The sequence below is a fragment of the Mustelus asterias genome, chromosome 18, assembly GCF_964213995.1.
Source record: "Mustelus asterias chromosome 18, sMusAst1.hap1.1, whole genome shotgun sequence".
In the NCBI taxonomy this organism is placed as follows: Eukaryota; Metazoa; Chordata; class Chondrichthyes; order Carcharhiniformes; family Triakidae; genus Mustelus; species Mustelus asterias.
Window position 1 is genome coordinate 22,807,794 of NC_135818.1, and position 14,009 is coordinate 22,821,802.

Here is a 14,009-nt window from a genome sequence, read left to right on the forward strand (position 1 = left end):
CAAGAGTAGGTACCGTGTACCTGGTAGATGGTGTTCTCACGTGAGATGATGGCATCCGTGTCGATGATCCGGCACATCTTGCAGAGGTTGCTGTGGCAGGGTTGTGTGGTGTCGTGGTCACTGTTCTCCTGAAGGCTGGGTAGTTTGCTGCGGACAATGGTCTGTTTGAGGTTGTGCGGTTGTTTGAAGGCAAGAAGTGGGGGTGTGGGGATGGCCTTGGCGAGATGTTCATCTTCATCAATGACATGTTGAAGGCTCCGGAGGAGATGCCGTAGCTTCTCCGCTCCGGGGAAGTACTGGACGATGAAGGGTACTCTGTCCACTGTGTCCCGTGTTTGTCTTCTGAGGAGGTCTGTGCGGTTTTTCGCTATGGCGCGTCGGAACTGTTGATCAATGAGTCGAGCGCCATATCCTGTTCTTATGAGGGCATCTTTCAGTGTCTGGAGGTGTCTGTTGCGATCCTCCTCATCCGAGCAGATCCTGTGTATTCTGAGGGCTTGTCCGGAGGGGATGGCTTCTTTAACGTGTTTAGGGTGGAAGCTGGAGAAGTGGAGCATCATGAGGTTATCCGTGGGCTTGTGGTACAGTGAGGTGCTGAGGTGACCGTCCTTAATGGAGATGCGTGTGTCCAAGAATGCAACCGATTCCGGAGAGTAATCCATGGTGAGTCTGATGGTGGGATGGAACTTGTTGATGTCATCATATAGTTGTTTCAGTGATTGCTCACCATGACTCCAAAGGAAGAAAATATCATCGATGTATCTAGTGTATAGCATCGGTTGAAAGTCCTGTGCGGTGAAGAAGTCTTGTTCGAACCTGTGCATGAAGATGTTGGCATATTGAGGTGCGAATTTGGTCCCCATGGCTGTTCGGTGTGTCTGGATGAAGAACTGGTTGTTGAAGGTGAAGACATTGTGGTCCAGGATGAAGCGGATGAGTTGTAAAATTGCATCTGGAAACTGGCAGTTGACGACCCAACAATCTGGCAATGCCCAGGGGGCACTTTCACTCCAGTGGAGGTGGGCCACCAGCTCCCTGCTACTGGGGATCTGTTGAAGACCCCACTGGAATGAAACACTCCTGGCAGTGGGGGGGGGGGGGTGATGGTGAATGCGCAAGGAGATGCTCACAGGCCCAGAGATTCTAGTCCCGGCCCGCTAATGGGATAAATTAGTATAATTTATACAGCACCACGCCCATTACTGGTGCAGTTTAGCAATTTATTGCTTTAGCAGCGCAGTGGGCTGGGAGAATCCACACCCCCCCCCCATTTCTTTTTGTAGCAACTTATACTTTAAATACAGAGTGGATCATTCATGTTTTATATTAATCACATGTCACAGTCTCCACAAAATTACAGTGCTTATGGAAAACAATCCACATTGCTCCAAGCATCCAATTGATACCCGTATCCCAGTTTTGCTGAGTAGTAATTTCGAGTGACCATCTCCAGGTACTTTCCTCAGTTTTTGGAGCATTTCATAAGGGTTTAAAAAGCTAATAACACAGTAGAATGCATTAGAAGAGTTAGCGATTAAAACAGATTGTCAGCATTTTAAAATAGGTGAGCTAGCTTAAGGAGAGGGAGGATAAAATAGAATGGGCTCATGGAGGATAACCACCAATGAAGATTGGTTGGCAAAATGGCCTATATCCATGTTATTTCTATTTAATACTTTTCAACTTGTTTGTGCTTTAGTTGCCCCACTGGAATTTAACCATGGCCCATTCCACGCACTTTGAAATAGAGATAGAGGGCCAATTTGAGATGCCAAGTCATTAACACTAAACTGAAAGGTAGTTAATATCTTAACAAAAGACATTCTGCACTTATTTCTACATTTGCAATCTTGGACCTTGCCTCTGAGCCTAACAGAATAGGGTAACTTTAAAACAATTATTGTCCTAATTTATCTCCACAGGGAAGGACATGACAAATTTGAGAGAAAAGAACACAGAACATCCAAATACCGCCCACCAAACAAGAAGAAATAAGATACAACAGTCCATATCCTCTGGAGTCTCCTACAAGCAGACACTAAGGAAGTTTATCGCTGCTTCAGCATTTTCACACCTTCTAATTCAGTTGAAACTGGGCAAGTGCGAAGTGTGGTAGGAAGAAGCATAACACTCTTCACTGGTTGGCATACACAAGTGATGCAGCACATAATGCTGCTCCAGCATCTTGAGAAGAAGCATCCAAAGTTGTCTTTTTGTTGTCTGTGGTATCGGATGTCTGCAGTGCCGTAACAGTCCTTTGTAGATTTGTTGTGCATTGCTTAGAGTGCCCACTGCAACACCTTGTCCCAGGAACTTCTTACATTTGGAAATATTGCATATTAAGGGCTTAAATGAGGCTGCAGCTGATATGACTGGAATCTAGTTTTAAATAATTTAACTTAAATGTAAAAGGGTTGCAATCAATAGTTGGGTAATAGGGTGATTGTATTGTATTATAACTTGATATTTAAATGTGTTTGATTTAATGAAATGCACAACTTTAATGATTGCTGAAGAAGATCAAACCTTAACAATATACTGACATTGAGGTGGGTTGCAACTATGTTTTTTTTTTGGAAGCTGTGATCTTTTTAAATCCTCAGTCGTTACCTCCCTGTGAGTCATCTATCCGTTCTCCGGTTCTGTAAACACTCAAGTTCACCACCAACTATCTGAAGAAATGTGAGAGGGGCTCTAGTATGACCCTTTCATTTTTCATTGCTCTCCTGTTTGTGGGAATGTGCTTGGTTCAACATGATGCCATCCCACAGCACCAGCAGTCCAGTACAGAACCTCAGCAAAGTGGCCAATCTAGGCTTGATCATGCCACTTAATGGAGCCTCTCACCTTTACTGATCTCCAATCCTGAATATTGTGTGATTCTGGAGCTGTTCAGAGGTGCCAGTGTTCTCATGACATATTTATGTATGTATTTACCAATGAAGAAGGGAGTTCCGAATAAAACTAAACCATCATTTCCAGAAACTTGCATAAAGAAAGCAGCCCATGTGCTAATTCCCTTGGTTGTTTGATTGCTGAATAATACTACTCTCATGAATTTGAGTTGTGCACTCAGGTCCCTTGATTAGTGTATAAAACCTTATTTTTGCGCCTTGGAGCCCTTTTCCATATTATAATAAACAAAGCTATTCCAGCAATTACTGGAGGCGTCAACATATTCGGAATATTGAGCTGCATTGAGAAACCTCCAAGTCCACCCACTCTCTCCCAAGTTCCTTCCTTAGACCACACTGAAGCTTTTTGTTCCATGGTTGAATATCCTCGAATTGACTAGTTGGATGTGGGAAATTCTTTTTGTTGTAAAAATATACTGTATCCATTAAATATTTGAAAGAAACATTACAAAACATTTCAAATTAGCATAACAGGAAAGTGCAATGATATTCACATTTTCTACAAAGATCAAAATGCACAGAGGTGCTTCAAGACAAGAATGAGAACTTTACAAACATTTCAATTTTTTGTTACAGAAAGTACAATGATGTTCAAGTTAAATACATCGGTCATGTTGTACATTGTGCTTCAACACAGTTGCATTTACTACATACCGTCAAGAACTAGCTTACAATCCGAGGGGTTCTATAATGTTAAAGCCCCTTGGTTTAATTTACCTGAAAGATCTTACAGTATGGTCTTCCCCATTGTGCCTTGGTGGTGGCTGTCCCAAGCTTGAGTGCATCCCTCAACATGCAATCCTGGACCTTGGAATGTGCCAGGCTGCAATGCTTGGTCAAGATCAACTCTTTGCACTGGAAAATCAACAAGTTTCGAAGAGGATCTTTCATCGAGTTGATGACCCTCCATTACTTCTCGCATACGTTCCTAACTACCAAGAGCTCCTCCATGGCAATAGAGAACATAACACATCAGAGGCAGAGTTACCACAGTTGCCACTGATGCTCCTCCTGGCAGTCAGTCACACAGGGTGGAATTCTCTTGATCCGCCCGTGGCAGATTTTGTGATGGGTGGGAGTGGAGAATCTAGTGGCAGGCAACGAGTTGGAAATCCATGGGTTAATGGCAGGTTGGTTATCCTGTTACCTAGTGGTGTGAGTGGCTGTTGTGTTCATTAATATCTTATGAATGCCCATTAAAACAGCTACTTGTGAGAATCTCTTCACACCTTCCAATCTTTTGTCGTGCCAGTGTGAAATTATGCCAGCCACACTCATTTGAAAATGAGTGGCATGCATGAATCAAACCTCTATTCACTCATGACTTCAAAGTGAGTACAAAAGTACAAAATATATTTACCCTATCTGCCATCGCACTGTGCCGCTCTTTTTGAGATGAATGATACACTGCTGGGGCTGTAGATTTGGTCTACTTTTGCTCTTTGCTGACATTGTCCAGAAGGACACCACTGTGCTGTGGTACTCACGTAGGCCTCCAGTTTCAGGCACTAATCAGTCCTGCGACTGGGGTGGGTGAGTCCAGGAGTCTTCTGCTTCCAGTGACAGACACTGTTGTCCACAAGGACATCACTCCACTGTGAACACAGGCAGAACTCCACATTCACAAATGAGCATTTTGACTGTGGATGAAGAACAAGAGGGGGGCAACAAGGAAGGAGAGCTGTGCAATGGCTGGGGGAGGGAGGAAAAACTGCATAAGGGCTGTGGGGGAAATGGGGGCAAAATGGAAGGCAGAGGGACAAGGAGATGGAGGAGAGAGGAATAATGGAAGGCAGAGGGTAGGCTGAGGGGTGGGAAGCTGGAGTCCAAAAGGATACAGGAAATGCTGACAAGGGTGTGGGATGCCACATTTTTGAATGGAAGGGGATTCATACAGATTCTGAATACTGGGGGCGGGGGTGTGTGTTTAGTGTGTCCCTTTGGGATGGGCGCATGGTGACTCAGAAGATGGGGCTGGTGGTTTAGGAGGGGACACTGTAGTCCTTCGTCTCCGTGGCAACAGGAAAGTGAAAGTCCAAGTCCTTGACCAGAGGCTTGCAGTTAGAACCTACAGAGTACAGATACTCCTGTGGCAATGTGGATTACATAGATTACAGGCAATCCACAGGCTATGAAGACCTCATGGTCAGAAGTCAGAGATAGGAGATAGTCCGGGGAGCAGACGGCTTTGCAGCAGCAAGATTCATTCGGAGCTTGGTATACTCCAGCTGCAGGGAGGAGCAAGGGCTTTATGCTCCAGAGATCTGTCTCTCAGTTGCTGTCCCTTGGCTTGACTGTCTCTGTTCTGGGCTGCAGATGGAATGGTGATGGGAGCTAGAAGCCTGTTGGTTGGAAACATAATAAAGGGGAAACCCTCCTATTGGGATTCACTTCCTAAGAAGTCTCACAACACCAGGTTAAAGTCCAACCTGGGGATTGGCTATCCGACAGGAAGCAGAGAGTCGGAATAAATGGGTGCTTTTCTGGTTGGCAGATGGTAACTAGTGGCGTGCCGCAGGGATCGGTACTGGGGCCTCAACTATTTACCATTTATATAGATGATCTGGAGGAGGGGACTGAGTGTAGGGTAACAAAGTTTGCAGACGACACAAAGATAAATGGAAAAGTGAATCGTGTGGAGGGAGTAGAAGGTCTGCAGAGAGATTTGGACAGGCTGAGTGAGTGGGCGAGGGTCTGGCAGATGGAGTATAACGTTGACAAATGCGAGGTTATTCACTTTGGAAGAAATAATAGCAAATTGGATTATTATCTAAATGGAAAGAAATTACAACATGCTGCTGTGCAGAGGGACCTGGGGGTCCTTGTGCATGAGACGCAAAAACCCAGTCTGCAGGTGCAACAGGTGATCAAGAAGGCAAATGGGATGTTGGCCTATATCACAAGGGGGATAGAATATAAAAGCAGAGATGTCTTGCTGCATCTGTACAGGGCATTGGTGAGGCCGCAGCTGGAATACTGTGCGCAGTATTGGTCCCCTTATTTGCGGAAGGATATATTGGCCTTGGAGGGAGTGCAGAGAAGGTTCACCAGGTTGATACCAGAGATGAGGGGTGTTGATTATGAGGAGAGACTGAACAGATTGGGTTTGTATTTGTTGGAATTCAGAAGGCTGAGGGGGGATCTTATAGAGACCTATAAGATAATGAAGGGGCTGGATAGGGTAGAGATGGAGAGATTCTTTCCACTTAGAAAGGAAACTAGAACTAGAGGGCACAGCCTCAAAATAAAGGGGGGTCAGTTTAGGACAGAGTTGAGGAGGAACTTCTTCTCTCAGAGGGTGGTGAATCTCTGGAATTCTCTGCCCACTGAAGTGGTGGAGGCTACCTCGTTGAATATGTTTAAATCACGGATAGATGGATTCCTGATTGGTAAGGGAATTAGGGGTTATAGGGATCAGGTGGGTAAGTGGAACTGATCCACTTCAGATCAGCCATGATCTTATTGAATGGCGGGGCAGGCTCGAGGGGCTAGATGGCCTACTCCTGCTCCTATTTCTTATGTTCTTATAACCTGGTTGACTTTAACCTGGTGTTGTGAGACTTCTTACTGTGTTTACCCCAGTCCAACGCCGGCATCTCCACATCATGACTACCATCGACACTGTAAACTGCCGGCTCCAAGTGGAGAGGATCTCCAAGAAGATCGCGCATATCGACACACATCGAGTTTCTACAAAGGTGCAAGAAAGCAGAGGTTGGACTTTAACCTGGTGTTGTGAGACTTCGTACTGTGTTTACCCCAGTCCAACGCTGGCATCTCCACATAGGAATTCACTTCTGCAGGTGACCATGCACACAGCCTCTAGATGGAGTGGGTAGAGGTCTACATGGGCATAAACACATCACAGGTGTTGGACTTGGGGGAGGGTAGGAATGTCCACCACAACGTTGGGATCCAGTATTATTGGGAGAGGGTGGAGAACAACAGGAGGAAGCTTTACCTTCCATTCGTGAGGCTCTGGGTGGACAGTGAGAAAGGGAGTTTCGAATTCAGTTTGGAAATAAAAGTGAAGAACCATAATCTTGCTGTACCACAGTAATGGCGCTGGCTCAAAATGAAAATAACTGAGCCTGATCTGGAGGTGTTGTGGGAAGAATACACTGCAAGAATGAACAGGAATCAGCTTAGTTAGAAAGGGGGAAGACCTCCTTGGGAAGAAACCTACTGAAAGCCAATGGCTTCATCAGTGCTGTTAAAGGGATAGTCACAACCCAAAGGCTTCACATTGTAGTCGCTGCATTTCAAGAGGTACACATAGGAATGTAGACTTGTGAATTTATTTTTATTCATTTACGGGATGTGGGCATTGCTGGCTGGGCCAGCATTTATTGCCCACACCCTAACTGCCCTCTATTTCAAAAGGCATTTGAGAGTCAACCACATTGCTGTGAATCTGGAGTCACATGTAGGCCACAGGACGGCAGCTTTCCTTCCCTAAAGGACATTGGGTTTTTGCAACAATCAACAGTTGATCCAGATCCAGCAATCATTAAGACATTCTTCATCATTTTAATTCCAGATTTTTATTGAATTCAAATTTCACCATTTGCCACGGTGGGATTTGTCCTGGTCTCTGGATTATTAGTCCAGCAACAATACCACTATACAACTGCCTCCCCTAATGCGGGCAATCATGAAGGAGGCACAGCTGCAGCATATATGGCATTCCATCAATGAAGGCCAGTCAGGTGATCACCAGAATTGGCATTCATAATGGGCCACAAAGCATCCACTCATTGATCATGAACAACTGATTGATCATAGAGCTGGTTTGGATCAGTCAACTCATTGACACCTTAAAATCCCACACAGGACTCCTGATGTCAGATTTCTGGAATGGCATCTTGGTCACCTCAATGTATGTGTGTTAGTGTCTCAAGGACAAGGCTGCATCAACTGCCATGCAAGTCGGCAGGAAAATCTATGGATCCTTATATTTCCCATTTGTTTCGTATTCAGAGCTACACTTTCTCAATCCATAATCTTTCTTGTCTTCAATGTTTTAGTTGAGAGAGAAGGCAAAAGGACAAATGGATCTAGGGCGCAATGCAGCTTTTGTCAGAGTGCTATTGCAATGGAGGAGGTGAACGATGGACAGTGACATCAAGTGCAGCTCCAGCAGGAGGCCCCACCTGAGGGATATGGTCAAGGGGAGCCAGAGCATGAAAAGGATGATCAGGAGGAGAAACCCAGACAATGGAGGGAACGACTTCAGAACTCGGATAGAAGAGTTTCCTATTTACAAATGAGAGGCAATGCTGGGTATGCCTATGATTGACCCAAGAACTGGTACATCACATATGCCACATTCTTCGTGAAGACCCCGATGTCACGTGGAGTTGGAGGCCAGCCCTGCTTGTAGTTTTGAAAGTGACAGCAGCGCTCAATTTCTTTGTCTTTGGGTCTTTCCGGGGATCAGCAGGAGACCTGTGCAGCATCTCTCAGTCCACAGCAAAGCAGTGCATAAAGGAGGTCACAGATACTCTTTATAGGAAGGGCCATCTTTGCTCTGAAAGAAGATAGCCAGACTCTGAGATTCACTGGCATCGCCACATCTGAGGCTTCCCAAGAGTGCAGTGTGGATATACATGCTCCATGGTAGCAGGCCCTAATCTTTATAAACCACAAGGGCTTACATTCCATCAATGTACAGCTGGGAAATGTCTGGGGTTATGGGGATAAGGCCTGGGTAAGATACTCTTGTCAGAGAGTCAGTGCAGACCTGATGGGCCAAATATCATTTTCTGCACTGTAGGGTTTCTAGGATAACGTGAGGGGAATGATAAGCAAGTTTGCAGATGACATCAAGATTGATGAAGAAGAAGGTTGTAGGTTACAGGAAGATATAGTTGGGTTGGTCAGATGGGCAGGGCAGTGTCAGATGGTATTTAACCCTGATAAGTGTGAGGTGATGCACTTTGGAAGATGTAACAAACGTAACAGTATTTACTGTTGAGAAAAGCATAGATGTTAGGGAACTTGGGGAAATAAATAGTGATGTCTTGAGGAATGTACATATTGCAGAGGTGCTAGAAATCGTAAAGCGCATCAAGGTAGAAAAATCCCTGGGACCTGATTGAGGATTGTATCGTAGGACATTGTGGGAGGCTAGGGAGGAAATTGTGGGTCCCCTAGCAGAGGTATTTGAATCATCGATAGTCATAGGTGAGGTGCCTGAAGATTGGAGGGTGGCGAATGTTGTGCCTTTGTTTAAAAAGGGCTGCAGGGAAAAGCCTGGGAACTACAGGCCGGTGAGCCTCACATCTGTGGTGGGTAAGTTGTTGGAAGGTATTTTGAGAGACAGGATCTACAGGCATTTAGAGTCGCAAGGACTGATTAGGGACAGTCAGCATAGCTTTGTGAGTCATGTCTCACAAATTTGATTGAGTTTTTTTGAAGGGGTAACCAAGAAGGTAGATGACGGCAGTGCAATTGATGTTGCCTACATGGACATTTGACAAGGTACCGCATGGTAGATTGTTGCATAAGGTTAAATCTCACGGGATCTAGGATGAGGTAGCTAAATGGATACAAAATTGGCTTGATGATAGAAGCCAGAGGATGGTTGTAGAGGGGTATTTTTTCAAACTGGAGGCCTGTGACCAGCGATGTGCCTCAGGGATCAGTGCTGAGTCCACTGTTATTTGTCATTTATATTAATGATTTGGATGAGAATATAGGAGGCATGGTTAGTAAGTTTGCAGATGACACCAAGATTGGTGGCATAGTGGACAGAGAAGAAGGTTATCTTGGATTGCAATGGGATTTTGATCAATTGGGCCAGTGGGCTGACGAATGGCAGATGGAGTTTAATTTAGATAAATGTGATGTGATGCATTTTGGTAGATTGAACCAGGGCAGGACTTATTCAGTTAATGGTCGGGCGTTGGGAAGAGTTACAGAACAAAGATACATAGCTCCTTGAAAGTGGAGTCACAGGTGGACAGAGTAGTGACGAAGGCATTCAGCATGCTTGGTTTCATTGGTCAGAACATTGAATACAGGAGTTAGGATGTCTTGTTGAAGTTGCACGAGACATTGGTAAGGCCACACTTGGAATACAGTTCTGGTCACCCTATTATAGAAAGGATATTATTAAACTAGAAAGAGTGCAGAAAAGACTTACTAGGATGCTACTAGGACATGATGGTTTGAGTTATAAGGAGAGACTGGATAGACTGGGACTTTTTTCTCTGGAGCGTAGGAGGCTGAGGGGTGATCTTATAGAGGTCTATAAAATAATGAGGGACATAGATCAGCTAGATAGTCAATATCTTTTCCCAAAGGTAGGGTCTAAAACTAAAGGGCATAGATTTAAGGGGAGAGATACAAAAGGGTCCAGAGGGGCAATTTTTTCACACACAGGGTGTTAAGTGTCCGGAACAAGCTGCCAGAGGTAGTAGAAGAGGCAGGTACAATTTTGTCTTTTAAAAAGCATTTAGACAGTTACATGGGTAAGATGGGTATAGAGAGATATGGGCCAAATGTGGGCAATTGGGACTTGCTTAGGGCTTTAAAAAAAAAGGGCGGCATGGACAAGTTGGGCTGAAGGGCCTGTTTCCATGCTGTAAACCTCTATGACTCTATAACAAGACAAGGGAGTATTTAATGAATGGCAGGACACTGGAAAGCTCAAAGGAACAGATGGATCTTGGGGTACTAACTCACAGATCCCTGAAGGCAGCAGAGCACCTGAATAGGCTAGTTAAGAAGGCATATGGGACACTTGCTTTTATCAATTGCAGCGTAGAATATAAGAGCAAGGAGGTAATGTTTAAGCTGCACCGAATGTGGGTTAGGCCACAGCTGGAGTACTGTGTGCAGTTCTGGTCACCTCACTATAGGAAGGATATGATTGCACTAGAGGGGGTACAGAGGAGATTCACCAGGGTGTTGCCTGTGATGAGGCATTTGAGCTATAAGGAGAGACTTATTTTCTCTTGAGCAGAGAAGGCTGAGAGTGGACGACTGAGGTGTATAAGATTATGAGGGATATGAACAGGTTGAATAGGAAGCAGCTGTTCCCCTTTGTTGAGAGGTCAGTCACAAGGGGCAGCTTGGTGACACAGTGGTTAGCACTGCTACCTCACAGCACCACGGACCTGGGTTCAGTGGCCTTGGGTCACTATCTATGTGGAGTTTGCACGTTCTCCCCGTGTCTGCATGGGTTTCCTCTGGGTGCTCCAGTTTCCTCCCACAGTCCAAAGATGTGCTGGTTAGGTTGATTGGCCATGGGAAATTGCCTCTTAGTGTCAGGGGGATTAGCAGACTAAATATGTGGGGTTGAGAGGACAGGGCCTGGGTGGGATTGTTGTTGGTGCAGGCTTGATGGGCTGAATGGCCTCCTGTACCGTGAGGATTCTATGATTTCAGATAAGGGGCGGGAAATTCAGAGGGGATTTGAGATCATTCAGAGGATGGTGGGAATCTGGAATGCACTGCCTGGGAAGGTAGTGAAAGCCAGAAACTTTATAACCTTTAAAAGGTATTTGGATGAGCACTTAAGCATCATGGCATTCAAGGATATGGGACAAGTGCTGGAAAATGGGATTAGTACGATGTGACCCAAGTGTACCTTGTTCTCTATCGTTTGTAAGCTGGCCTTTTGGTTTAATTGTGGCATCAGCTATCTGTTAAACGTTCTTCTATTGATGCTTCAATGGCTTAAATGGAGTTATGTTTATTTTTACTCTGGAACTCAGGTATTTTCTGGGATTTGTTTTATGTCCCTGCATTGTTAGGGGGAAGACTGGTTAGCAGGTCATGTATTTTGGATAGTTTTTTCCTCTGTAGTGAATTCAAAGTTTTACTTTCAGCTCTGCGGCTGTTAGCAGCTGGTTTTAGTTGAAAGCTGCCCTGGTTGTCAAATGGAAAGCAGTATTTCTCTCTCTCTCTCCCTGGTATTGGAAATTCTGCTGAATAGCTGAAGCAAGGCTTATGATCTTCCTGGAGTGAAAATTCTGCTGCTGGTGGTTCGCTAGCTATTAACTAGAGTCTCTCTCTCTGATGTTTTGGGAAGCTGTTCTGACTTCAAGCTTGTGTGCGTGTGCCTCAAGAGAACTGCAGCATCCAACCAAAGGACTAAGTTCCAGCATCATCTGAGCATTCGTATTTGCTCTGTTAAACCTGTGGCAAGGGTGTTGTTTATGGGATTTGTTTGGTTGGATTGGTGTTTAGCTGTTAAGGTTTATACAATATCATGGTTGTGTTTTTTCTCTTGTTTGTAAATTGGTAAAAGTTATTGCTAATTTTCTTTCTATATATGTTAACTGTATACTTAAATAAACTTCGTTTGATAAAAGCTCCTTAGTGGGTCAGTTGAGTCATACCTGAAGTGAAGCATCTCATGCTCACCCTAGCCAAACTCAAAGTGCAAAACTTATGATTCAGGCGACTTCATAAAACACTTTGGAGATTCTGCCCTGAATTATAACAGCGACTTTAGTAGCAGTTATTATCAATGCAGACTTAATGGACCGAAGGGCCTTTTCTGCACTGTACAACTCTATAGCTCTATTTCCATAGCAGGCCTCATGCCCAAGGGATACTTCCAATATGTGTGAGCTTTTAATGGGGTTGGGAACACTTACGTGAGACTCCCCGAACAACCTCAGACCCCACAAGCAGCAGGAATGGCAATTTGACCCAGCGCAGCGACAGTTCCTATCAGACGAGATACAGGCCCAGCAAAGGTAATGGAAATGCTGAGGGATGGTCAGCTTAGAGATTTCACACGGTAATTCTCCCAGGAATCCGAGCAGTGAGTCACCAAAGTGTCAATGATATCCTTACAGGGGATATACAAACCAAATCCAGAGGGGTAGAGCCATGTAACTTTCACCTTTTGCATTCATCTCAGAAAAACACTAGGCATCTTCAACTGTTCAATGAAGGCATCAGTAGACTTCAGCACTACTGGGAAGCCCAATGGCCACCAACCCAGCGCCACCTGATGAAGGAATTCCAATTGGCATAGAAACTGCTGAGGTGCTGGAGGAGGATTAAGGAGAAGAACAAAGTTTTCTATTGGCTGGCTCATGACACAGAGAGCTGAAGCAACACATCTTTCCTGGCAGTCTCAAATGTCAAGTACTGACAGCGGTTCATGATCAGGTGGGACACCAAGTGCCAGAAAAGACAACTGTGCTGACCAGAGAGAGGTGTTACTGGCTAGGGTTAACTGCTGATATCAATGACGACTGTCAACCCATCCATCACGCAAACCAACCTTCCATCCATTGACTCTGTCTACACTTCCCGCAAGCTCGGCAAAGCAGCCAGCATAATTAATGACCCCACGCACCCCGGACATTCTCTCTTCCACCTTCTTCCTTCGGGAAAAAGGTACAAAAGTCTGAGGTCACGTACCAACCGACTCAAGAACAGCTTCTTCCCTGCTGCTTTAGAATGGTCTTACCTTGCATTAAGTTGATCTTTCTCTACACCCTAGCTATGACTGCAACATTACATTCTGCACTCTCTCATTTCCTTCTCTATGAACGGTATGTTTTGTCTGTATAGCGCGCAAGAAACAATACTTTTCACTGTATGTTAATACATGTGACAATAATAAAACAAATCAAATCAAATCAAAAACATTTTGAGAAATGTACTTTGGCCAGAGAAAGAAAGCAACTTCACCCTAGCATGGAATGCTGGTTGCTACTAAGAAGTCCTCAAATGGATTTCATGTCCTCATTATCAATGGGACTGAGCACATTCTCATATTCACGGATGTCTTCATCAAGTTTACATAGGCCATTTCTACCCATGACCAAAAGTCTCAGCTAAAGCTAGAGGGTTAGTGTGTGATTGGTTCATCCATTTTGGTCTCCCATGTTGGATCCACAGTGACCGAAGGTGCAATTTCAAACATAAGATCCTACAGGAGCTCTGCAAAGTATGCCATTATCAAAAGCTGCATTACCCCTTGCATCCAGTGGTTAATGGACAGTGCAAACAATTCAGCCACAATCTGCCTGACTGATTGCGCAGTTTGCCTCCTGGGAGTAAATAAAAGTGGCCTGAGTACCTGCCGGAATTAGTCTATGTTCATAATAGTACTCCAAATTC

At 44.7% G+C, this 14,009-nt stretch overlaps 1 protein-coding gene across 2 annotated transcripts in view; it reads left to right on the forward strand.

Annotated features, from left to right (window-relative positions):
• zfyve19 (zinc finger, FYVE domain containing 19) overlaps positions 1–4,149 on the forward strand; it is a 34,384-nt gene extending 30,235 nt beyond the window's left edge. Inside the window, exon 11 of one of the 2 annotated variants that reach the window (XM_078233514.1) lies at positions 1,923–4,149. In XM_078233514.1, coding sequence (XP_078089640.1) covers positions 1,923–1,995 — 73 coding nt within the window. In that variant the 3' untranslated portion in view covers positions 1,996–4,149. The remainder of the gene's footprint in view (positions 1–1,922) is intronic. The other variant, XM_078233515.1, reaches the window with a different exon arrangement.
• Positions 4,150–14,009: the final 9,860 nt, after the last annotated feature.